We start from the raw sequence: 26,321 nt of genomic DNA, 5'->3' as shown, positions 1-26,321 counted from the left end.
TGTTAGAGCTGGACAGTGGCTCTGTTTTGAGGACATGGCTTCAAGTGTGCTTTAGAAGGATCTGATTTAGTGGATTTAAGTTTTCCAAAGCACTCACAGGGTGCAAGTTCACTGGCAGTTGTACCCTCTGGTTTGGTGTCAGAAGTGGTACATTACCTGTGTTGGAAGAGATGTGTATTACAGAATAAGGACAGAGCAGACATTATTATACAATGAAGACTCGCAGCAGTTGCTCAAAGTGTGTCAAAATTATGAACAACCACTAGTGCTAGAAAAAAACGAACTATTTTCGACATGCTGTCAGACATTCGTGGATTTTTCCTCAATTTCAGGTCCATCATAAGCTCCAGAATCCGCACATCGCGGTCACACGAGTCGCTGTTGTCAAGTCCTTCCAGCATGCATTCGATCGACTTGACGGCTCCGGACATCGAGATCAAACCCTTGCACAGTAGCATTCTGGGACAGGACCATTGCTTCCAGGTGTCCACAAGTAACGGTAGCAAGTACATCTCCTGTAGGACGGCCGAGGAGAGGGAGAAATGGATAGAAAGGTAAGTTCTCATGGCTTTCTCCTTCAGTCAAATACTGAATTTGATTTACAATTTCGTCATTGACTAATATGTTACTCATTTGCCTCATTCTGAGAGTGGCACTGACCTTAGAAAGTTAGTGCGATATCCCACTGGAAAAATGCAAGTTTAAGCATTGAAAGTAAATGATCCTGTGCTGCCCCTGAAAATGCACTTTTTGTGCATCAGATAGTTATCAGATAAGATGTTACTTCCTATACTCTCTCAACCTTTCATTTGAAATGGGACATTTTATTTTTATATCGACTCAAAATTGCAATGGCCGGGTTTCTGAACTCCAGAATATGAAAACTACAAAATGTGTGAGGAAAAAAAGGGTCAGTCATCCATGCTTTGATTCAGATTTCAACCATTTTGGTCAAAAGTGAGAAACATCACAGTGTATGGTGCATATGAGGTAGAATGTAAAATGGTTTTAGTAGCTATACCAGGTATGATTTTTTTATGACCAGAAAACAATTTGATCAATTAATTCTGTTATCATTTAGAAAATGGTAAATACCTTTTTTGTTTTTTTTTTGACTGCTGTGAAAGTCATTTAAACTAATTCTGTGATGGTTACTGTGGAAATTTGATGATAATAACATCCACTGGTAGTTACGGAAGGAATTATGATTGTGGAAATTAGAAGAACACCATCTCTATTTGGGACTGCTTTGCAAAGGTGAACTGTGTTGTTCACTTGATAAAGGACATCTGCAGTTTTTTTTGTATGGAACATTCTTTGTTGCGTCAGTTTAGACAGTAAGCCTTTGTTGTGTGAGGACAGAATGATGTGGATGAGGCCTTGTTTGGATGGGAATTTGTAATGATATTGCTTTGGGTGTTGTGTAAGTCTGGGCGAGACGTTTATGTTACGTCTTTGTGTCCCTGTCCCTTCTGCTGAGATGATCTGAGGTTAAACACCTTGTCAGAGAGAAAGATTAAGTCTGTCATCCCTCGGCAAAGCAGGGGCTATTCAGGCCCTGTGGATGCCATGGCGTCCAGGTCACCTCTCACATCACCAGTTCGCAGTCTTTACAATTGGGCCCAGCTCGGCGCTATCAGCTGGGCGCAGAGACCATCCATGGACAAGTGTTCTTTGGCGTTTGCTGAGATTTTCATGGGAGTGACAAACAGCTTTAATTGTGACAGCGCTTAAAAGGGAGAAAAAAAGGCATTTAGCGAGAAAGCGCAGGGCTTGTTGGAAAGGAAGCCCAGCTCAAATTGTGACTGGTAAAAAGGTTTTGAGCTTGATTGATGGCTGTTTTTTTTCTCAGCTCTTTTTTTTTTTTTTTTTGCACTGTCAGACACAAAAATGACGTCTAGACCTGTAAGATTTTCTGAGAAAGTGCTAGTGTTTTGACTTGTTTTAAAATGTGTGAATTTTTTTCCTTGGTGAGACCACTGGTTGCTTCACACTGATAAGTTCAGGAGCAATTTAGAACTTGTCAGGTATTTTTTTTTTCTCTCCCTAACACTGACTGCTGTAAATTAAGCCAGGCCTCATAAGGACAGAAGTCCTTTCTTTAACAAGGCATGGATATTGTGTTGGCTGGTTTATTTTTTAAAAAAATCATTTTAATGTCATTTTCAAAATAATTCCATGTATAAATTCCACTGGAAGAAAGTGCTTTAGATGTCAAAAAGGTTGAAAATTATAAAAGATTGAAGTACATGTGATATTTAGTGTGTGGCATTTACAGTCATACTTACGTTGCTAGTATTACAAATTTTTTCTTGTGGTTTTTAATGTCATCCTTTGTTTTTCACGCTGCACTTTTAATTATGTTTCAATTGTATGATATGGCAGTCAGGTGTATGGATGGAGGAATGAATGTTGATAGGGTCATTGATGTGGATAGATCAGAAAAAAAGGTCATACACTACACTGGTCAGTTCGAATGAACCAGATCACTGGTCCAAAAAAGTGCAGTATTGATTCTACAAGTGTCCAAACTGTGAAAAGTTTCGCAACATTGTGAAACTTGGCTGCCAGTTTATGAAAACTGAGCCAATATCATCATCAGTGTTGGCTGAGCTCAAGCATTGATCTGAATTCACCCCATAGCACTGCCCAACAGAATGAATACCACACAAACCTGCAGACCCGTTCTGGTAACACAGGATCCAAGATTGTTTGTGGAACATTTTGATACCCTTTAGATATTGCATTAAATACTTTGCACAAAAACTTCTCATGAATGGATGGCTTTAGCTTTGTTTGTCATTGTTTGTTGTGGGCAATGGACTTGTAGTTGAGACTTTTCTAGATTGTGCTAAATCCTTGACATTAATGGAACAAAGTTTAAGGCAAGATGCACTTTGTAAAAGTTGCCATGGTGAAGGTTTAATGTTGAGTCTAGATATTGGAGAGGATAGACTGTATATCCATTCGATTCCAGATTTATGCAAGAGGAATTGTTGGGATAAAAATATCAGCTTTTTACGATACATAACCTTTGGCAGTTAGGTTTTGGATTCTTGTTGGATTTATGAGTCTGACAGTAGGTTTAGTGGATAATGAGGGATTCTTACATGAAGGAGGAACATACCTCCAGGATTCTTAGTGACATTAGGGATAAAGTTTTGGCTTTGTTATAGAGTTAAGTTGCTTCATCAAGGAAATTTTGATTGTTATTTTCAAATATCAGCAGATTAAGTCGCTTTGTTCTTCTTGTCCACACTTTCATGAAACACTCTATGACTCAGCAGGATAAAGTGTATATTTAATAATGAAACAGTCTTTTTTTTTTTTAAGTTGCAACATTTGCGGTCAGTACAGTTTGTCGCACTTCATTAAGTTCTGTCAGATTTCCAGGCAAATAGGTAATCTAGGTGTCATGAAAAGCTCCTTAAAGACTTTAATTGAGCCCTTCCCTTGTCCAGTCCCCCACCACTGCTACATCTCTCTGTGCCCCCCCCCCCCCCCCTCACACACACACACACATACACACCTCTCACTAACTGAGGGCTGGTCAGACAAGCATGTTTAGATTAGCCCCAACCTCAGCTGTCAAAACAGCCCTGTATGTTGTTGAAAGAGGAGATATGTATGGGTTGTGTTGCTGGTCAAGTCTTCAAGCCTGTTTAACAGATCACAGGCTTGTGGTTGTCAGCTATTTGAAACTTCCACCTTGTCAATTTTAAGCCTTTGGTGGTTCTGTAGTATCAAAGCTAAAATACAAGGGATAGTGGATATTGCTCCAATGATTCACAAATGTTTTGGCATTTGTCTACCATAAACTTATACCTTGTTATTGTGAAGTGGCATGTTGTCAGAAACTATGAAGTCATGTGGGCCGGTTCTGACCATTGTACAGGTAAAGGATTGGACTCCAGTTGATTAAATTTCTAAACAAAAAGCCATGGGTTGATGTATAGTGAAGAAAATTCAACAAATCACCTCACCCTTGTCATTTTTTAAAGAATGTTTGTGGCATTTGTTCTTCAAACATCTAGAAAAATGCACATGAACACATCCACTGAGAAATTTTTATGACTTTAGGGCAGTTTATTTATCATTTGATGTGTATAATGAAATAAATTATGAAATACCAAGACAGGTCTCATCGAAATCTGCTTCATAAAAATGAATCAGTTAAATACATCCATGTCCGTCTGTTGACATGCATTGCCTTTTTCATTTTACATTGAAAGTGATGTTAAACCCCAGATAAGCAAACAATTGAAGCAAATATTTGGACACTTTGAAAGCATGTAAGAGTTGATGTACGAACTCAGAAAATGAGAAAGTTGTTGCATTTCCGCAGTGCCATCTACATTGAGCTTACATTGTCTTCCAAGAAGTGAGCAAGGAAATATTTTCTGGGTTTTAAGGCACATGATCTCAATAAAGCACATAAAGAATCTAGCTCTCAAGTTCCAAGCTATTTATTTTTCTTTGTTCACTGGTTTTACAGAATGAAAAACAAAAGCATGGTTATTTCTGTAGACATTTAAGCTCTGAAATCTTAAAAGGTGTGGAATCTCTTTGACAAATGGCTTCCTGGATTCCCAGAATGCTCTCAATAAACGCTGAATCTTCTTCAGCGATTTTGTCTTTGATCCATGCAAAAATGGCCGTCAAACCTTGAGCGTACATCTGATTAGAAATCTGAATCAAATGTAGAAGGTCAAATTCAATACTGTTGATATGAATGCCACATTTGATATTACCATAAGTGCTTGGGCAGAGATCTCAACCATAATCGGATACCCCTTACCTCAGTATTTTCTCGCCTGTGCCTCAATTCTCAGTCGTGTTATGGGCTGAAGGATGACAACTCGAGAGTATCCAACAGTCTGCTTGGTGTTTCTTTCTCCTTCAACATACCTGTGAGACATGTCAATGCTTCTTTATCTACATTGAATGTAGCTTTAATATGGCTATAATAGTATTCTTTTATTGTTATTGTTATAATAGCATTTTTTTTTTTTGCGGTAGGATATACGTTGAAGTAGTACGGTCAAATCACAAAGCCTAGTCATTTTGGCAAGTGTCCCATCTATGTTGTGTCTATATAGGTCATCAGTTCACCCAGTCATTTTCTTGGTTTTGCTTTCAGTTTGAGGAAGACTGTTCACCCAAACCAAGAACAAAGCCGAAGAACGGACAATTCACTCAAGCTATGGGTTATAGAGGCCAAAAATGTACCGTCCAAGAAAAGGTAAGTTGTTGTTGATGTTACTTTAAGGCAGATCTTCAGGGAAACAAGACATTTTGGTGACAAGACATTCCAAGTCATGCCTTCAGAGAAACTTTCCATCATACCCTAGTCTGTCAGTTCCTGGCAAAAAATAGTGAAGAGGCTACTTAAGTACCTGTGTATGTAAAGTCATGTGGTGAGCTCAGACTGTGATTCAGACTGACCACATTCCCAGAAACCATTTGTCCCAAGCGAGTTGAGCTTACATGTAGGTCGACTTTGTATGTACCATGGCCTGAAAAACTCACCTGAAATAAGCACATCATGGAGTACTTCCCAGTGTGAAGGGTTCTGTTAAAAAATGGGAACCCCTGACTGAAGGACTACCGGGGAAAGCCAGGACTAGTAGGGGAACACTCTGCTTGGCAGATGGGTAAACCAGCCCTGCAGGCTGTGAAGTTAGAAAGTGGTAGATGATTAATAGGGACTAAATTAGCCTGGGTGCATGACCCAGAGGCCACACACACTGTCTTGACTTCAAACTTTGCATCTGATTGCATGGGATGCTGCTCAAGTTAACTGGCCTCTGAAGATTGCTTGTGGTGTTTCCAAAGACTTAATATGATATGTAGAGATGCTCAGATATGCTAATTGTTGTTTACTGCCATGCTCAGGAATTTTGTGCTTAAATACATGTATGATGATGGCCGATATACAGTGGGTGGAGAATAGTAAAGTGCACGGTGTAAACCACTAACCTGTTGCAAGTTATACCATCAGCCTGTGGCAGGTTATACCACCAGCCTGTGGTAAGTTATACCACCAACCTTCGGCAAGTTATACCACCAACAGTTTGCAAGTTGTACCACCATCCTGTGCCAAGTTATACCACCAATGTTAAGCAAGTTATACCACCAACCTTTGGCAAGTTATACCACTAACCTGTGGCAAGTTATACCACCAACCTTTGGCAAGTTATACCACTGACCTGTGGCGTGTTATACCACCAAACTTTGGCAAGTTATAACACCAACTTTTGGCAAGTTATAACACCAACTTGTGGCGTGTTATACCACCAAACTTTGGCAAGTTGTACCACCAACCTTTGGCAAGTTGTACCACCAACCTTTGGCAAGTTATGTGACCAACCTTTTCCGAGTAGCCTGAGGAAAATGACCAGGGCTATTTTGATATTGGTTAGATGTATAAATCTGGATGTACCACTGAGAGAACAGAAGTGAACAGTTTTTTGGGGTTTTTTTTGGAGGGGTGGTGAGGGGGGTGGTGAAGGAGATGGGATACTGATAAAACTATTTATTTATTTATTTATTTATTTATTTTTGTGATAAAGATGATTTCCTGCAGAACTGAATCTCACTGCCACAATGTCTGCTGTAACTACACCAAGGTATGGGTTGACGGTAGTGAAAAGACCTTGCAAAATTATGAACTGAGTGTTACAGGAACGCTCAATCATGTTATTAGTGTCTATGCACTGATCTGGCTCTATTCACCTTGAGTCAGTTGACCACTGTATCCGATCTTATCATCTTGTGTAAATTTATCCAAACTAAGGAAAGGAAATTTGATCTGAAACCCATGCTGCCAGTTTTGTTGCTGACACATGTCACTGCAAGTTTTCATGACTTAATCTCTCCCTCATGTTGTTACATTGTGGCAGGCCTCACCCTGATGTTAACCTTGTGTCGGGCTTGAATAGCAAAAATCCCAGCCATTGCACAAAGATATTACTTAAAATGCAATTTATTCTGTGGAGAATGTACAGTTGTGGAGAGTTACCAAACTTCAGAAGCACCCAAAAGCCAGAATATAATTGTACATGAATATGGATATTGTTTGTTTTATAACCAAGTTTTTTGATGTAATTTTTTGATGGTAAATGTCAGTCTACATGTAAAGTCCTGATACTTCAATAACACCGACCAAATCGGTTGTCTGCTCTGGCAACCAGCTCTGCGTTCAACTTCCTTATTAACCCTTCATTGTGTATAATCAGCTGCCAATCAATTCAGCATACAGCTCTCTTCCTGTTTTTAGCGCATTGATTAGGGATCTTTGTGATTACTTCAAAAGGGCAGTGACACGTGTATTCAAATAAGAAGAATAAATCAACAGGCTAATTTCCTTATGTTTACATTTTGTCATTTCACATGGAAGTTTCAAGGTTTTGTCTATGTGTTGTCCTAAAATATCTATGTACTTCCGTATCAGGGTTTTTACTTTTGAAGAAAGTTCTGCAAGAAGCAGTATGTAATGTTTGTACTGTAATGTGTTGATTTTGTAAAGTTTATTCTCAATAGAAACAGGCTAAATAACTCCCACCCAGATTAGACAATAAATCGAAGTACTTATCCAAGGGAGTTCAAGGCTTAAACTTGAACCTAACAAACCCAAAAATAATGGGAAAATCTTGCATGTACATTTCAGCTCAAGTAGAACTTATTTGCATACAATGATATGGACAGGAATTTTGTTGTATGAAAGGCGGAAGAGTTCATTGATCTCTGAGGGGTGTTTGGATGTTTTAGTCCTATTTAAGTAGGTTAAAGCTTCCCTCAACATGAATTGACTCAGTTATTCATCTTAAATTTTACTAGAGTCAGGGGACAAGACTGAGTCAGATTTCTCGTTTTATTTTCAGATATTTCTGCGAGATTTGTCTGGACAGAACGCTGTATGCAAGAACATCTAGTAAAACCAAGTCAGAAATGTGCTTCTGGGGAGAGCAGTTTGAATTCAAGTAAGTTTTACACTTTTATCATTTATAAGTAAGAAAATAAGCATGTCCAGAAAGGTCTCTTGTTGACAGTTGTCTGTTCCCACCTTGATATACAATTTCCGGATCTTCTGTTTTAGCCTTTTGTAAACGAATATATTGTGGGCGAAATGTTGTTCAATTCTTGTTTGCTTGGAAAAGGCAAATGGGCTTTGAATACAAATATTGCATAAAACCTGTATTGATAGTGTAGAAAAAATGTTGGTAGTTTGAACGATGAATGAAAATCCTTGTTTGTACACACACAAATATCGCAAACATTGCTCCAGTGGGGTCCAGGGTTTTGATCCATGATACAACGCTTTCAAACCCCTTTCTGAGATTTTTTTTTTGTCATCTTCTAATATGCTCGTTCACTGTGGTCTTATAAATTGATTTTCCTCAAATGTTTTATCGCCACAATATTGCAGAGTTTGGAGATATTGCCAATGTGACATTAAGCCATATTAATTTATTGATTCGTCTAAACTTTGCATTTGTTTTACCACAGCAATTTGCCAGCTGTAGAGACAATAACAGTGAATCTGTACAGAGAGGCAGATAGAAAAAAGAAGAAAGATAGGAATCAGTTACTAGGTGAGTTCTTCATACAGGTAACTGCTGACAGTCATTAATGACTGGTGGAAAATATAACAGTAGTACCAGGTCATCTCGGTGTACTCAGCATCCTGAATCATTTTAAATATACAACGTATGGATATTAACGAGTTAATTTCGTTGTCTGTTGCAAGGGATACTATTCCCATAGTTTTGTGGCATGATTTTGAAAATCTTAAAGTTGCCATACAGTATCATTTACATGCATGTACAATACCAGTGTCATCAATCTGACATTCTCTAAAATGTTAAGGCCAAGGACTATAAGTTAATATCATTTTGAAGAAAAGAGAAAGACACCAAAAATATTTGTGAGAGTTTGGATTGTTTAGTAGCTCGGTCGTCAGAGTTCACTGTGAATACCATTTTAGAACTACACATGTTTAGAACTACACACATGTTTAGAACTACACATGTTTATATTCTGATTTATACATATTCATGTCCCATTCTAATCAGAAACATTCATTGATGGAAAAGTTAGATCACTTTGACATTAGAAAAATACATGTAATCCCACTGCTTTGACAACCATCATTTTGTAAGGTCAGTAATCTGACAGGTGAATAAGTTTGATATTGGATACATGTACTTTGGGAAACTCATGACATGTTAAGTAAGGTGACAAATGGAATGGGCAGTGGTTGACACATGCAATTCAACTTTGATATTGGATACATGTACTTTGGGAAACTCATGACATGTTGAGTAAAGTGACAAATGGAATGGGCAGTGGTTGACACATGCAATTCAACTTTGATATTGGATACATGTACTTTGGGAAACTCATGACATGTTAAGTAACATGACAAATGGAATGGGCCGTGGTTGACGCATGCAATTCAACTTTGATATTGGATACATGTACTTTGGGAAACTCATGACATGTTGAGTAACATGACAAATGGAATGGGCCATGGTTGACGCATGCAATTCAACTTTGATATTGGATACATGTACTTTGGGAAACTCATGACATGTTAAGTAAGGCAACAAATGGAATGGGCTGTGGTTGACGCATGCAATTCAACTTTGATATTGGATACATGCACTTTGGGAAACTCTTGACATGTTAAGTAAGGTGACATATGGAATGGGCTGTGGTTGACGCATGCAATTCAACTTTGATATTGGATACATGTACTTTGGGAAACTCGATGACATGTTAAGTAACGTGACAAATGGAATGGGCAGTGGTTGACGCATGCACTAAGGCCCCTGACTCTCTGCACCTGAAATCTCCTCTTGTATGCGTGTACCTCTTCTGACAAGAGAAACAACAATAGGCCAGCAAAGCCATGTAACAGGAAGTCAACATATCCTGAGTCCAAGTTTAAACCTTTTCGTTGACTTTTACTCTGAGCACGGAAATCAACAGCCTCTGTCTCATTTCCTCATGACCTTGTCGGTCTTCTGTTTTTTTCCGCTCTCGTGGCTTACTCGCTCCGATCACATTCTGCCGGAAAGCAAATGTTCCATTCTCACGCCGGTGTTGTTTAGTTAAGACCCAGTTGACAGTACCCTTTCCCTTGCTTGCCCTTTCCTTCATCTTAACAATACCCTGTGTTCTGGGGAAAAGTCTTGTCATTCTTAACAGCAAAGCCAATTATGTGAATGAGGGATTTTGTTTGCCCTCTGACCCCATGTGTTTGCACTTTGACCTTTTCACATGTACATGGGAAATAGCTGACTGACTACAAACATTGCTGTGCACCAGAATTTGTTTCACACCATTATAAAACATGTCTGCCATACCACTGACTTAAGGGCTGTTATTGGACAATGCACCTGTAGCTCACAGCATAGTTTTTGTTAAGCTGAAAATAACAAACCAATGCCAAACAGGTCGATTTAAAATACTGTTTGTTACTTTCCTTTTTCAAACCTTGAATAACTTCAGCCTTCAGTGTGTACCCCTGCTCTCTTCACCTCCCCTCTTCACCTCCCCTCTTCACCTCCCCTCTTCACCTCCCGTCTTCACCTCCCCTCTTCACCTCCCCTCTTCAATCCCAATGAACACAAACACATAGTGTCTATTTGTTTGGACATATAGGCCACATCATTAACCCAAAGCTTTCATATGAGAGGCATGAGTTCAAATCCTTAGGCATGCCTTTTTTTTTTCATGCTAAGTTTAAGATATTTAATTATCGTCAGAATGTACTAAATATGTATTTCAAGTGAAGTTTGCCAGAACACATTTGTAAAGCAATATTGTGTTTATTATAAATGATAAATTGTTTTTCTGTTATAGGGTATATAAACCTCCCTGTAAATGAAATCACCAACAGGCAATATGTAGAGAAATGGTAAGTACAGGCAGCTGACAAAAAGATCTTTACAGTATACTGCTATCAACGAATGAAAACAACACAGAAAATTTGTTAAGTGAACAGTGCAAAACCACATTCTTGAAAGGGTTGCAACATGTATCTACATAAAATAAGTCAGGCTAGTGCCCTGAGGGAATTTATTTTGGCACTGTTATAATTGGCTGACTAAGCAAAACTCAAGGCTACATTTCGTGTGTTATCTAAATTTGCTGACTTGGCAGAATTCAGTATTCCTATTTTGGTTTACCATCAATCTCTCATATTTTTTGAAACTGTTATTCTATATTCGCTCTCTCAGGTTTGTGACCAGCTCAGGGACGGTGGGGAAGGCTGGGAAGGAAAGCAAGACAGAGCTCCCTCTGATACGGGTCAAAGCAAAGTACCAGTCTGTGCAAATTCTACCCATGGATCTCTACAAAGATCTGATTAATGTAAGTTTAAATGAATGCAGTGTAAATTACAGCAGGTTTATTGATGTGTAGAGCAGTAGAATTTTACTTGAGAAATCAATTTCAAATTACATGTACTTGAGTGCGTGCTAATGTTACTTGATTGAGTGCAGACCAACATAACTTACTTGAGTGCAGACAAAGATAACTTCAATATCTGAGTGCAGTAAATGGTGGAAACTTTCATCTACCAGAAGCATAATAAATTTTCGGATCAAATCAAAATATATTTCAAGTATTATTGCCATTTGCTGTTGAAATATCTTGGACACAAAAGTATTTCACATGTACATTGGTGTGAATAAAGAATTTGTTGCTTGCTTCCTAATATTTATTTTGCAATGTCCTGTTTTGATTTCAGTATTTAACATCAGAGTACTGTTTGCTATGTGAAGTGTTGGAGCCCATCTTGAGTGTGCGTGATAAAGAAGACATTGCCAAGTCTCTGGTACATATTATGCAGAAAATGGGCAGGGCAAAGGATTTTCTGGCAGATGTTGTGATGGGTGAAATTGCAAGATTAGGTGAGTTTTCACATCAAAAAATGTTATCAGCTTTAAATTTCCTGTCATACTGAGCAAGATGTTATTTAAGCCCCAAAGATGTCTACTAATGAAAACTAGTTTTACTAAGCACTATTTTGTGTTTCTACTGAAAAAAAAGTCTAATAATTTGTTTTCAGATATATGCATACATGCTATTTCAATCATTTCAAGTATTTAGCAGTTTCAGATATGATCATTCTTTGTATACATATATGTATGTCTTATTTTTCAGATAATGAACATTTAACTTTCCGAGGAAATAGTATAGCGACAAAAGCTATGGAAGCATTTATGAAGTTAGTCGGAGAAAAGGTGAGCATGGATGTCATGTGTGCTCTTCAGAACTTTGAAGCAAAGTTTGGTTAAGCTACTCAACCTTGTCTGTTTACCTCCTGATGACTTCCACATACGCGTGGTCAGCCAAAACACGATACTGGGCACTATCATTGTTACTGTTGTTTGAGTTACCGTCATAATATTTTATGACGCTTACTTGCCTCTGAAAATGTAGTATTTTGAGGGGGGCGGAATTTTTGAATTTACTGTATTTGTGGATATTGTTCCCAACAGATTAACTTTATGAGATAAAAATATACACGTAGCTGCCTGCGTATGCGTGGAAAATCATCTTGACCATGTTTGCTTGTTGTTGTTGCTGTAGTATTTACAAGACACGTTGGGAGAGTTTGTGAAGAATGTGATCGACACGCCGGACGACTGTGAGGTGGACCCGGGGAAAGTCCAGAACAACACGATACTACAGAGACACCAGACTAATCTCATCATGTACTGTGAGATGGCCTGGGTTAAGATCATCAACTCTTACTGCTACTTCCCCAGGTATGAACTCTTATTATGATCTGACGAGGGGGGGGGGGGGCCTAAACAGCTACACGAAACACAGATACATCTAACTATGTTGAGATTTTGGAGTGGAAATGTTGGTGTTGGACAACTTTCATATGGATTTTTTAAATTACCTCATTTCACCTAAAGTTTGGCATAAGGAAATACACTTTCATTAACGCAGAAAGACCTTGAGTATTTCTGATAAGGAATTAATTAAACTTTACAATAAACTGTTAATGAGCTCAATAAGTTTTGATTGTTTCACTTTCTTTCACTTTTCTCAATGAATTTAAGAAGAGGGCCACACCAATGTAAATTTTTGTAAATTTACATGCTGAAAAAATCTTTCAGTTGGAGGAAGGTATAAAAAATTTTAATTTGAACTGTCCTAGCAATTGTTTCCTGTTGAAAACGTCTTTACATGAATCTTCAAAATTTTTACAAAAAAGTCTATTTCAGTTAATTATTTGTCTGTTTTAATTTTTTTATTGTCGGCTTATCCATGAAACACAAAATAAAATAGGTGTGGCCTAACTGAAGACTGTGTTGGTTAAACTACAGCATGATGTTAGTGTGTTACCCATGTGACTCTCATCTTATGGTGTTGATGCCTTGGCAGTGAACTGAAGGACGTGTTCAGCTCATTCCGTGAGCGATGTCAGGAGAGAAAGAAGGAAGATATCAGTGATAATCTCATAAGTGCCTCCATCTTCCTCCGCTTCCTCTGCCCAGCCATCCTCTCTCCCAGTCTCTTCAGCTTAACACAAGGTACGCTCAACATTACTTGCCCTATGAGAGACAAATATCATAATATATGGGTCATAATATGTTAGTTTTTTTATTGAAACCTTGTTTTGTTTTTTTCAAGCAGGATACCTCTCCACTTGTATCATCAAAACATCCCTCAAAATACATTTTTTCAAGGTCAATACAATTCTCAGAATCGGCAAATTTGAGTAACTTAAACACGGACAAAATTAAAGGTCAAATACATGTACCTGTTTGATGGGAAGTTTTCTTCTTGCGGATGGTTGTGGATCCCCCCCCCCCCCCTCCAACTCTGCCCAGTTACCCTCCAACATAATGCTAGTCGTCATAGTATAAGTGAAATATTCTTGAGTACGGCATAAAACACCAAATAAATAGATAAATAAATTTGTTTGATTGATGTTTTACACCACACTGTAGAAAAAAAAGTTACTTACTAACTTGTAATTTTAGTGAAGGGCTTTGGTTATGTTTGGTTATTAATTATTGTACTTTGCTTACATTTCCAGAGTATCCTCAAGAAAAAGCTGCCAGGAATTTAACGCTGATAGCAAAAACCATCCAGACTCTGGCAAACTTCACAAAGTGAGTAATTGCCACTGTCCTACTGATTTAGACAAATGAACCTACCTAATTACTGATGGTTGTCACGGCACTTTATATAAATTTGATTTTATTATATTATACGACAGTCTGATTATGTTTATCCTATTAATTTGTGAAGGGTAAAAAGTACGTGTTAAACAAATGTATAGATTTCAAGCACGGACAAATGAGCATCCAGTATGAAGTATGCCATTTTTCAAAACTGATCATTTCTGACTTCCTGTTTTCTATTTGTGCTTCAGATTTGGTGGTAAAGAAGAATTCATGGTGTTCATGAATGAGTTTGTGGAGAGAGAGTGGGGAAGCATGAAGAATTTCCTAGGACAGATCTCAGTAAGTACACATACAGAGGATAAGATGCTGGGAAACTCACAGAGCAGCTCTTCCCAGTGATATTTACGTAGTTATCTCCCCTGAATTGGACTTAATTCTTGTTAACTGTGCATATATACTGGTACTGTTTCAAATAACAGTTGAATTTGCAAAGGCACATACTTATATATATGTATCCAGGGATGATTATATCATGCTTGATTAAGATGAATAAATCACAGTTCCATAAAGAGCTAAAGACCTTAAGCTTGAAGTCGTTTGTATTAGCGTTGATATATTTGTGATTGTAATTGACCTGCAAAGATATAGTTGCTTTATTTATTTATTTATATATTTATTTGATTGGTGGTTTACTCCATTTTCAAGAATGGTGCAAAGATATAAGAAAGCTAGCTATTTCCTCTCTTGTAATCTCAAGTGTTGTTGTTGTTGCAGAGTTCAGACTCCAACCATCAGCTGTTAGAGTTCGATGGTTACATTGACTTGGGTAAAGAGCTCTCCATTCTCCACTCACTGCTTAAGGAATGTCTTAGTAAGACATCAGAGGTAAGTTTGTACGATTTAGCTCGATTTACTCAAATTTCAAACAAGTTTTGGTCAAACAACTTGATTTTTTTGGCCAAACTGGACATACCGGCACTGTAATTCTGCAACCATTTTGCATGTTTGCAAAATGTTTATTCAAGCATGTTTTGAAGGCATATGTCCATGCAGCATGATAAATTTTATATTTTTCTGAAGCCCTGAAATTGGCCATTCCAACCAATGTAGTTTTGTCTCCAAAGTCAAATTCAAAATGTGCACAAATTACACTGAAAGTTTGCTTTTTCATATGTGAAAGGTTGAGGAATAGGGTAAATATTTTGAGACTTAAATATGTGAACCTGAAATAGAAATATTAAATATTATTTCATTGAAAATGTGTCTTGAGTATAAAATCTGTCTGTAGTTTCTCCTCCTGACATCTTTCATCTTATCGATTTTTATTGCTATCAACAGCCGAAGTTGTTTTGCTGGTTAAGATTTAACCAGAATTATGTCCCTTGTTTTCAGACTGTGGTACAGAAACTGGGCAAACTAAACGAAATTGTGGAGAAGCTGACGGAAGCCTTGAACGACCCGAATGCGGGCAAAAAGTCTAACAGACAAAGCCAGATTTACGATAACTTGAACATTATGAATCTTCAAAACAACAACAACAATGGAGAGAAGACTACCTCTCCTACAGAAGTGTTACGGGACATGTTACGTGGTTGTGGTGAAGATGTGGACTTGTTAAATGTTTCAGTGGGCTCGGAGTCCTTGGATACTCTGGGTCGTCCTCGGTACAAAGGTTCGACACCAATCGTGTACACGGATGGTTATGAATATGTGCTTCATCAGAGGACTGACGGAAGTTCTGTCGCGGACGTGTCGTCTGTGGCGAACACGCTGACCAATCAGCAGACGGTCGATAAGTCGTGGACAGAGATCGTCAGCGCAGCTGAGGAAGTAAATGGTGATTACAATGACTTGATATCCTTCATGGAAGATGGCACGGAAGACCAGAATTCCTCAATGGAGCTGGAGCGCGACATGCGAGGCAGCCAGATGAGCATTAGTCAACTCTCTACAATCGCGTCATCAGGGTACCAGTCGTTTGGCTACAGCCAGTCCAGTTCACCGGTCGAAAACCATGCGCATGGCGATGCCGGTAGGGACACGTCAAAGTCTCCGTCAGTCGCCATGCAGCCACTGTCGTTCTCTAATCCAGTGTACAGACACCAGTTGTTGAACTCTCATCGGCGAGTCACGAACATGTCCACCTCATCGACATCGTCACCGCCGCCAATTCAGCGTGCATCAAGCTCAAGCTCTCTCAACAGCGACGACGAATCAAACAGCATCAAGCAGCGGAGTCCTGCCAAGTCGCAAGACTGGACGACTAAACGGACAGACCCTTTGAAAAAGTTTGCCGGAATCTCGAGTTCGAGTAGCAGTGAATCATTAACCCAAGATGACAAAGCTTATGTGCGATCCTACTCAACACCCCGCCCTACGGACCCTCGTCGAAAACCTCTCAGCATGTATAGTTCTAATACATTTCAGGCTCACTCGAGCCCCAAACAGGGCCACAGGGGGACCAGACCGCCCTTCCCTGAAACGCCCATACAGGCAAAGGACCTTTCTCAGAGCGCAGACTTTGTATATATGCAACGCAGACATGCAACAGACCAGCTGCGTCGCGCAGCAACAGACACTGTGATTTCACAAAACCTGAACTCTCCGTCTGCAATTTTGCACCGGCGGTCTGAGGGCAGTAGTCGCTCTCTTGGGTGCTCACATTCGCCCCCGGAGAGCCCCAGCTGTGCAGGGGTGAAGCGTTTGTCCCAGGGTGGGGTGCTGATGGGGGTCAGCTCGGTGCAGAGACGGTTACATGAGCAGGAGAAAACCAAACAGGAGGTGAGAAACACTGTACATGCCTGGATGGAAATTAACATTTTTACCTCTTACTCTACCATTAAAAAAATTTGTGAATTATTCTTCAACTTACCCTGAAGAAGTTTAGCATGCCTGGGACATACCAAATTTTTGTCCCTTGACACATGTTCCTTAACTACAGATGCTATTGTTTTCTCACAACGACAGCAGTCTGAAATCAATTCTTATTCAAGTGCACTTGTGAAGTATAAGAATAAGACAAATGTTAGTATTTAAGACTTATTCATGTCATTTATTATGCATTTAATATCAGAAACATTTTAATTTACATTTTGAAAGCATTAAGTCGTGCGTTTTGAATAGTTAAGTACTCGCCAAGGTGCAGAGTATATTTCTGGGTCAATGTACCATATTCATACCAGACTCCTGTCATAAATTGTTGGAAAATACTATAATATATTATGACTTTCCTATACGCCTAATGATGTCTCCTCTTTATATGACTGAAAATTTGTACGACATTAAACCCCAAGCATACATACACACCTCTAACTTGCCTAAACATGGGTGTGTGTTGTGTTTCAGTACGAGTTTGAGGTGGTAGTGCTAAGGCAGCAGTTGGCAGAGGCTCAAAGAAGGCTTCAGCAGGCAGAAGCCAGGCTCGCCGATCACGAGTACGGGGCCGAGGACATTCTCCATGAATGGAGACACAAACTGGAGGAGAGTGAGGAGAGGATGAGGCGTCAGCAGGCCGAGAAAGATGACCACATGAAAAACATCATCCACAGGTAGATATAATGAACACGCTGTTTGAAAATAGCTTGAGATGCAAACTTTAACGAACGTGCAGTTTAAGAAATGAGATGTTTATCATCCAGAAGTAGATATAATTAGCCTTAAGCTAAATAACTCTAAATACAAGTAGCAATGAAAGGCAAACTATTAACAATACATTCTGTATTTCACCTACATGTATAAGTTAATCCTGTAAAAATACACTTCACCTATAAGTTAGGCCTGGAATAATGAACTTCACCTATAAGTTAGGCCTGTAATAAACACTTCACCTATAGGTTAGGCCTGGAATAATGAACTTCACCTATAAGTTAGGCCTGTAATAAACACTTCACCTATAAGTTAGGCCTGGAAAAATACACTTCACCTATAAGTTAGGCCTGGAAAAATGCACTTCACCTATAAGTTAGGCCTATAAAAATGAACTTCTCCTATAAGTTAGGGCTGTAATAAACACTTCGCCTATAAGTTAGGCCTGGAAAAATACACTTCACCTATAAGTTAGGCCTGGAAAAATGCGCTTCACCTATAAGTTAGGCCTATAAAAATACACTTCACCCATAAGTTAGGGCTGAAAAATACACTTCACCGATATGTTAGGCCTGGAAAAATACACTTCACTTATAAGTGGTCCTGGAAAAATGCATTTCACCTATAAGTTAGGCCTGGAAAAATGCACGTCACCTATAAGTTAGGTTTGAGAAAATGCACTTCAGAAGCCCTTAAGGCCTTAAAGTGGTACTTTTCATGCCAACACTTCAGTTTATCTGATAAGAAATGAACCAAACGTCACAAAAAACTTTTATGTGAGGATTAATCAGTAAGAATTAAGCATCATCAGGATTAGGCTAAACTTGAGATCATGTTCACTGATACACACAGGCAGTCTGCAGTAATATTCTAAAGTACAAAAACAAGTAGTAATATGTATTCTTTCCTCTCAAGATTTTTGTGATAAATATTTATACCACCAGAAATGTGTGTGTTATTTGAGGACGTGGTCAATGACTTACAGCCCTTGTTTTCTGTAGACTGATCGGTGTGGAAGAGGATCTGAGACAGGAGCAGACGGCCATGCAGAGGATGGTCACTCACAAACAGAAGGTCATCGAGGATCAGGAGAGGAAGATACAGACATTGGACACAGCCAATTCCAGGCTTCTGGTCACCCTGAACCAACTTAAGGACCATTGTAGTCCACTGTTACCCCACAACGGACTTGTGGCCTCCAACAACGGCCAGAAAATCACCCTGATCAAAGGGGCAGATACCTCATGCAAAAGTAGTGCTTGTTGAACTGTGTGACCTTGAAAAAGGGTTTTTCAAGGTCGTCGTTCCCCAAAGAAGGATATACCATATCCAAGACTTTGTTAACGTGCCATTTGTGTTTCTTCTTTGATCGGATGTATTTAAAAAACCGTATGTGTATCTTGGTGTTACATAGTATGAAGACATTACATGATTGTAGGACAGCTGTCGCCAAGCCAACAAAGCAGAGACAGCCACGTTGTTACATTGTGATAGGCAAGGGGAGTGACTTGTGCTTGGAAAGTTCCCTTTGTGATCTGCTCACAGCTGCCCTTTGAAATTATCTCCCCTTGATAGTGTCTTCATTTTTTCGGATGCCACACTTAAAAATGTAACATCAGATTTTCGGGTCAGAAGTTAAGAGAGAAGATCTGCTCTTTTTAAAAAGTCACTTTTTTTTTTTAAAGAATCCGTATTTTTGGGCGCTTTGGATGTATGAAAGAGGTAATGTTGGGAACATTTTGATTGGCTGATGTTATTAACGAAAATAGGTATAATGTTAGTGGTTGGCAAAACAAAAACTGCTAATACCTGAACTAAAGATTTGATACATCTTTTATTCATGAAGGGCAGAAGTGGAGCCCCGTTGTAAGGAAAGCAGATATGAAGTGCTTGTGGATAACATGTTTTACTGTCGATGACCTTATGACGACAGTTTCTGTATGTGCATATATCAGAAATTTTTGGCAAAGCTTGCAGTTCAAGCTGCTGTTGTACTAATGGACATGTGCAATTTGTTTTTCCATTCAGGAATGAAATTTAATTTATAATCTGACATCAGAACAGCACTTCATCATTCATGGTAGTTTTAACATCATCTATAACGAACTGCTTAGCTAGGACCAAATGATACATTTTACAGCCGATTTTAAGCTCTGTACATATATCTACATCAATTCTGACGTATGAATCAAGGGAATTAACTGCCCGAAGAACCACATGACAATGCCCTAGCCGACAGAGTTATTCCCCTTGAGTCTGGGATTGACAATATTGTTCTTCACTGCCACTGTCACATTGTGTTTTGTCAACTTTGAACCTATGAACAAGACGTGTATTATTGCAATATAACATGTATGTAGACAAAGGACCATTTGTGTTTTTTCTTTTTTTTAGCCATGATGTCTCAAAAGTTATTTCCCTTTGCGCAACGCCCTGTATCAAGTCATACCTTGATTTGGCTCTAGTCAAAACATGCAAAATATCTATGAAAAAACTCATTTGTAACCAAAACTTGCCAATTCCGGATTGTTTTACTTCGTAACAGGATGACACCATAACAAGCCCTGCTCTTGTAACTTGAAGTCTGCATTTAATACGGTGCTGAGTGAAACTGTGTACAACTGTTTTGATTATATGTGTATATATATATACACATCTATATATAAATATACAACCTTCATGTATCTAATGTAAGTAGTGTGCTGATGTATTTATTGTTAAGGTCGATTTGAATGAAAGGTATAATGTGTGAGTGAACAGCTGGTATGTATCTCTGTCATCATTGCTCAGTCTGTTTAGCAATGCATGTATTCCTGACAATGTTGTATCCATGCACATGTACCATATATAGCTGATGGGCTTTGACCAAGGGAGGTAACTCATGGCGAAACAAACCACAAGTGTACAGTTGTCCTAATTTATTTCTATACATTGTTTATTTAAGGATGTTGTTGTATAGCTGGGCTGTACTGTTTATGTACATGTGTATACACCATCAGATGTCATAGAGACCAGTACTTATATACAAGGAAAAAGGGTTTGTCCAGTGAATTTTGTTTTTTTTTTTTTAATTCTGTGTGTTTACAAGGGTTATCTTAGTTGCTCATGACAGAGTGGCAAAGGGGATAACTAAGCAATGGTGTGGGACAATTGTGTATTTTTTTTTTTTTTTTTTCTTCTCATTATTGTCTTTTTAAAACCAGTCACCGATCGTGACCCGTGTTTCAGTACACTGTGCATAAAATAATCCATGCAAATTGTGTGCAGATTTTCTTGAACGATAATTTTGCAAAGTGTGCTGGGTTCGCATAGGCTATGTCTGGTCATATATTTGTATGTTTGTGCAATGTCTGGCAAAGTGAAGTGGACAGGTATAAAAAGTGTGTTATTTCCCTCAGAAAGATGTAAATCTTTTATATGGAACTTGAAGTGTGCAGGGGTAACCTGTGTATTAGGCTATATGAAGAGCTTGCCAAGCATGAGTTGTATAAAGCAGGCTCTTCATGCAATATTGTGGAAAAGAGTGCTGTTGTCAAGAGTCTAAGATTCTCTGTGAAACGACAGTTATTGGACAATATACTCTTACTGCTGTGCAGAAATTCATGTGTGTAAAAGGACGGATGGGTGAGGCGAAAATAAGCTGTATGAGAATATGTGGAATGCGAGTGTGTAGAAGTAAATACAGCTTGTATGGAAACTGCAGAAGTGTGCTTGTGGTAGTATGGAGAATGCCCATGTAGTGGTGTGTTCTGTTTATATGGAAACTAGAAGTGTGCTTGTGGTTGTATGGAGAATGCACATGTAGTGGTGTGTTCTGTTTATATGGTAACTGCAGAAGTGTACTTGTGGTTGTATGGAGAATGCACATGTAGTGGTGTGTTCTGTTTATATGGAAACTAGAAGTGTGCTTGTGGTTGTATGGAGAATGCACATGTAGTGGTGTGTTCTGTTTATATGGTAACTGCAGAAGTGTGCTTGTGGTTGTATGGAGAATGCCCATGTAGTGGTGTGTTCTGTTCATATGGAAACTGCAGAAGTGTGCTTGTGGTTGTATGGCGAATGCCCATGTAGTGTTGTGTTCTGTTTATATGGAAACTAGAAGTGTGCTTGTGGTTGTATGGGGGCTAAGTGTGTTCTGATAACATGGAGATCAGGAGTGTGTCAAGGTTGACTGTGTGCTCTGGTTGTGCAAAGGTTTGAAAGTGTGCAGTGGTTGTATGAAGAGTAGATGTTAAGGTGTTCTGCTGGTCAGTAGGTTGAGCTGCTGAGATGTTTGGCAACTATCTGCTCTGCCCTGCCTGTGTACATTAGGTCTGTATGGTTTTACCAGTATGTGGCGTCTGTCAGATCAGCCCGTTGTAGTTGTATAAAGTTGTATAGCTGCCTTTCTTTACACACATGATCTGTGTAATAAAACATTGTCTCACTCAAGATAAACAGCAAGTTTGTCTGATCTTTTCCCAGTGTTTTACATTTGATTCAGTCCCAGCTGCAACCTGCGGATGCTCATGGGGTTTTTACTGGCCTCTCTGTTTCCCCCAAGCATAATGCTGGCCGCCATCAATATTCTTGAGTACAGCATAAAACACCAGTTAGATCAATAGATTAATCAATCCCAGCTATACAGGGAATCCATGCCCTGTCTCCACTGTACCAAAGACCTACAGTATGTAGTCATTCATGTGATCTTACACGAAGTCCATCCAAAGCAATCCCATCTCCACTTACTTGACATACATATGTGTATAATGTACAGATAAGGCTGTCTTACCGAAGGCAAGTAAGTCGCCACGCCCGAGCCATTATACTGATACGGGTCAACCAGTCGTTGCACTGTCCCCTTCATGCTGAACGCCAAGCGAGGAAGTTACAACTTCCTCTGTTAAAGTCTTAGATGTGACTCGACCCAGGATTTATCCTGGATCTACCTCTCCCGAAGCGGGCGCTCTACCAACCGTGCTATCGGGGCCGGTAGGTGATTTTTTTGGGAAGAGGCACGGTTAAAACTAACATTGTTGGATTATAATTTGCATCTGCTATTTCCCCGCGGGAGTCACATGGTGTTCAGGATTGTGTGTCAAGTGGTTGTTTTTGTCGTCCAAGCACTCTGGCTTTTTCCATGACCTTGACCACAAATTTTGCTAGGACGGCATTAAACAGCAATCAGACAATCAAGTTAAAAGTCAAGTCTGAGAGAGTTGGAGAGTTGAGCATGCATTTCTTCTGAGCATCTGCAGTCCTAAGTTTTCACCTGTTTGGGTGAAGGGATAGAAGGCACCCTAGTGGCTGGATTGTCAGCAGGAAAGGCACCCTACTGGCTGGACTGTCTTGGTGGCAGCGCTTTGGCGACGTTGGACTCTCCTCGCCACAAGGGGACACAGTATACGGTGTATTTTGGCCTACACAAAACTAATGACTCCTCGTTGTTAAGGACGACATAAAACCCCAAGATTACCGACGAACATAGATGGTTTTGAGTGTGCTGCCTCACTGTTCAAAGGGTGTTGATGTCGGACCTCAGTGAATGTAAAAGAAATCGGTAAATGTATAAACATCGAATATAAGAAATCAGTAACCGTATATAACCCACGAAGTAAACGAATACAAGAACTCGGTAAATGTACAAGCATCCAGTCAACGAAAACGAGAAATCAGTACGTACATAAGCACAGAGTCCACGAATATAAGAAATTGGTAAATTTGCAAGCCTCGAGTCAACGAATACACGGAAGCAGTAAATATATAAACATCTAGTCGACGTATCCACGAAGGCAATAAATGTATAAGTTTCGAGTCGACGGATGCCAGTAATAAGTAAATTTATAAGTACCGAGTCTATGAATATACAGTTAACTATAGAAATCGATATTTCTTAACTTTTCTCTGAATTAGATCAATTTGTCGGCCCAAGCTTCAAGAGAAACAAAAAGTTGTGTCCCCTCCTATAGCTGAAACGTAATGTGTCGATTTTCGGTTGGAAACAAACCCTGACTGGATTCTCAAACATTTCGTTATCGTCTCTGAGTGGTGTCGGTATATTTTTACACCGGAACTAAAGACAGTATTTGATTAAGTTGACAGAACGTGCAGCTCGTTTGACTTGGATTCACGCTTACATCGATCAAGCTCCCACAGGTTGTTGTTCAATTCCAATTTGAAAGCCAAGCTCATTGCTGACTTCACCATTCAAGGCTAACTACTCATTTGTCACCCTGCTTTTAGCATGAAGAGCATCCTTCATTCTGGATGAAAACATCCTTCATTCTGGATGAATGGCACAAAGACATCCTTCTCTGTGGATGAATGGCATAATGTCATCCTTCATTCTGTATGAAAACATGCTAAATTGTGGATGAATGGCATAATGACATCCTTCATTCTGGATGAAAACATCCTTCATTCTGGATGAATGGCACAAAGACATCCTTCTCTGTGGATGAATGGCATAATAACATCCTCCATTCTGGATGAAGAGTGTTCTTATTTCTGGATGAATGGCATAATGGCATCCTACTTTATTGATGGATGGTATAATCGCATCTTTCTTTTAGGAAGAGTATCCTTCCTTCTGGATGAATGACATAATGGCATCCTTCTTTTTGGACCCGAATTACTTTAGGCGGGAAAGATTTACGCATAACAAGCTATAAATGGAGATCATCAAGTTGAACATAATGAAATATAGTGTATAAAAAATGTCAGAAAATCAGAAATTGTTCATTTCAAATGTTGTCTAACGTAAAGGAAACCCAGTACCTTACCAATATCTCCAAATATGGATGTTTATTTTTAGAAATGCTGAAATACGATTCTTTGGGAATTTTTCGATTATGAATAACTTGCCCGGCGTTCTTTACGTAGACTGATCAGACGCCATTTGTACATACACATCTATGTCATGTCTATGGAGCGCGAGTTCTCGTATAGAATCGGCGTTCTTCGCGAAGCTTGATCAGGCACGGGACGCCATTTGTACATGCACATGTGTCATGTCTATGAAGCGCGAGTGTTCGTATGGAATCGTTCAATTCAACTGTAATTGAAAGAATATAAGACAGTGCCATACCATTTGAAGAATTCGACAAGTTCTTTTCAACATGTTGAAGGGCAACTTTCAGCGCAAGTTATGCACATTTTTAATTTTATTTTGGAGACAAAACTACATCGGTTGGATTGGCCAATTTCAAGTCTTCACAAAAAGTATAATTTTATCAGTGTATACAAACTAATGCCCTCAGAATATGCTCGACTAAACACCTTGCTAGCATGCGAAAAGGTTGAAGAATTACACTGTGTAAACGCAGATTCCCTCGAAAAGTTATTCGTTAAATCCTTTCCCTGAAGAATTGTACTCTGGAAGAAATTGGATGTAATGTGTTTGGCCCCCTCTGTACACACATGTAGGTTTTGCCAAAGTTTTGAGTATTAAAACTGGTTTAGCGCTGTACTATTAGAAAATATAAATATGCACCACAGTCCAGCGTGACAAATGATGTCGTTCGTGACTGATTAAGTTATACATCAAATTGATTGATGGGTGATTATCCTGACTGATAACGGTTTTCCGTTCGTGGAAAAGGTCATTAGTGGAAAAAGAAAAGAAAAAAAAACATGCACACATCTTAACGGCTGGACTGCATGCTGTACATTTTAACAATAGCTGTTTACATACAGCACTGAAGACTAAACCTTCCCGTGCCCCGTGGCCGCGGAAGTTGCCCCCGGAAGAGGGGCATATAAGTGTCATTATGGGGGAGATCATTTATCACTGCCCGGGTCAGCCGTGGGAACGCCCTGACCGCACAGACAGTGTATATCAGATGGTTGTTTAGTGTACTGAGGTGGATGTTTGAGGGTGACTGAGCAGGCCGAGGGCATGTCACGAGACCAGGTCACCTGACGTTAGGATTACACCTATATAGACACGATCGCCCGGGGGGCATATGTTCGGTGCACGAGTTCGATACAAAAAAAAAAAAACATACAGCATACAGAGACCAGAGCAGCGACGGCAGTGTGACATTTGACAAATGGTCACGCGTAACCCGCGAAACACGGCCTCTTGTCAACTTACATATACTGGTACCTCAGTTAAGGTTTCATTTCAATTGTTCATGTACACTCAAAAAACTTATCTGTTAATTTTAACAGAGTTTAATAGACTGTTGTCTGAGTGATGCTAGAATGTATTCTGTTATAATAACAAAATATTTTGTCATATTCAACATAATATCCTGTTAGTCTCATATAATCCTTATGTTGAATTAATAGAATGTCTTTGTGTTATATTTAACAGAACAATCTTCGGCAATAGCAGAATACATTCCAGCATCACTCAGACAACAGACTTTATGTTAAAATTATGAGATTAATGTTTGGAGAGCAAATGCTTAAAAAGAAGCAAATTACAGATCCCTTAGCACCATGGCTTAAGCGAGGTAAGGTCAAAGAAATGCAAAATACACATGTGCACACGTAAGGTATACATATATATGTGACACACTTCCTAGTCTGGCTCCAGGAACACAAAGTTGTTTCAAACCTAAGTCAGACTTAGTGTTAAATTCAAAACAGCGG

General features: G+C 39.1%; 1 protein-coding gene across 10 annotated transcripts in view; it reads left to right on the top strand.

The window, feature by feature from the left end:
* LOC135480082 (ras GTPase-activating protein nGAP-like) overlaps window positions 1-20,882 on the top strand; it is a 258,043-nt gene extending 237,161 nt beyond the window's left edge. For 9 of the 10 annotated variants that reach the window (XM_064759830.1, XM_064759829.1, XM_064759828.1 and 6 more), the window contains 16 exons: window positions 333-554; window positions 5,141-5,242; window positions 7,884-7,982; window positions 8,509-8,594; window positions 10,870-10,924; window positions 11,247-11,379; window positions 11,759-11,921; window positions 12,175-12,254; window positions 12,604-12,782; window positions 13,411-13,559; window positions 14,069-14,144; window positions 14,408-14,498; window positions 14,934-15,044; window positions 15,552-16,940; window positions 17,505-17,707; window positions 18,746-20,882. In XM_064759830.1, coding sequence (XP_064615900.1) covers window positions 333-554; window positions 5,141-5,242; window positions 7,884-7,982; window positions 8,509-8,594; window positions 10,870-10,924; window positions 11,247-11,379; window positions 11,759-11,921; window positions 12,175-12,254; window positions 12,604-12,782; window positions 13,411-13,559; window positions 14,069-14,144; window positions 14,408-14,498; window positions 14,934-15,044; window positions 15,552-16,940; window positions 17,505-17,707; window positions 18,746-19,010 — 3,403 coding nt within the window. In that variant the 3' untranslated portion in view covers window positions 19,011-20,882. Of the gene's footprint in view, window positions 1-332; window positions 555-5,140; window positions 5,243-7,883; window positions 7,983-8,508; window positions 8,595-10,869; window positions 10,925-11,246; window positions 11,380-11,758; window positions 11,922-12,174; window positions 12,255-12,603; window positions 12,783-13,410; window positions 13,560-14,068; window positions 14,145-14,407; window positions 14,499-14,933; window positions 15,045-15,551; window positions 16,941-17,504; window positions 17,708-18,729 lie in introns of all 10 variants that reach the window. The other variant, XM_064759831.1, reaches the window with a different exon arrangement.
* The last annotated feature ends 5,439 nt before the right edge of the window (window positions 20,883-26,321 follow it).

The sequence above is a fragment of the Liolophura sinensis genome, chromosome 13 (genome assembly GCF_032854445.1).
Source record: "Liolophura sinensis isolate JHLJ2023 chromosome 13, CUHK_Ljap_v2, whole genome shotgun sequence".
Classification (NCBI taxonomy): Eukaryota; Metazoa; Mollusca; class Polyplacophora; order Chitonida; family Chitonidae; genus Liolophura; species Liolophura sinensis.
This window is presented reverse-complemented; position numbering and strand designations above follow the sequence as displayed.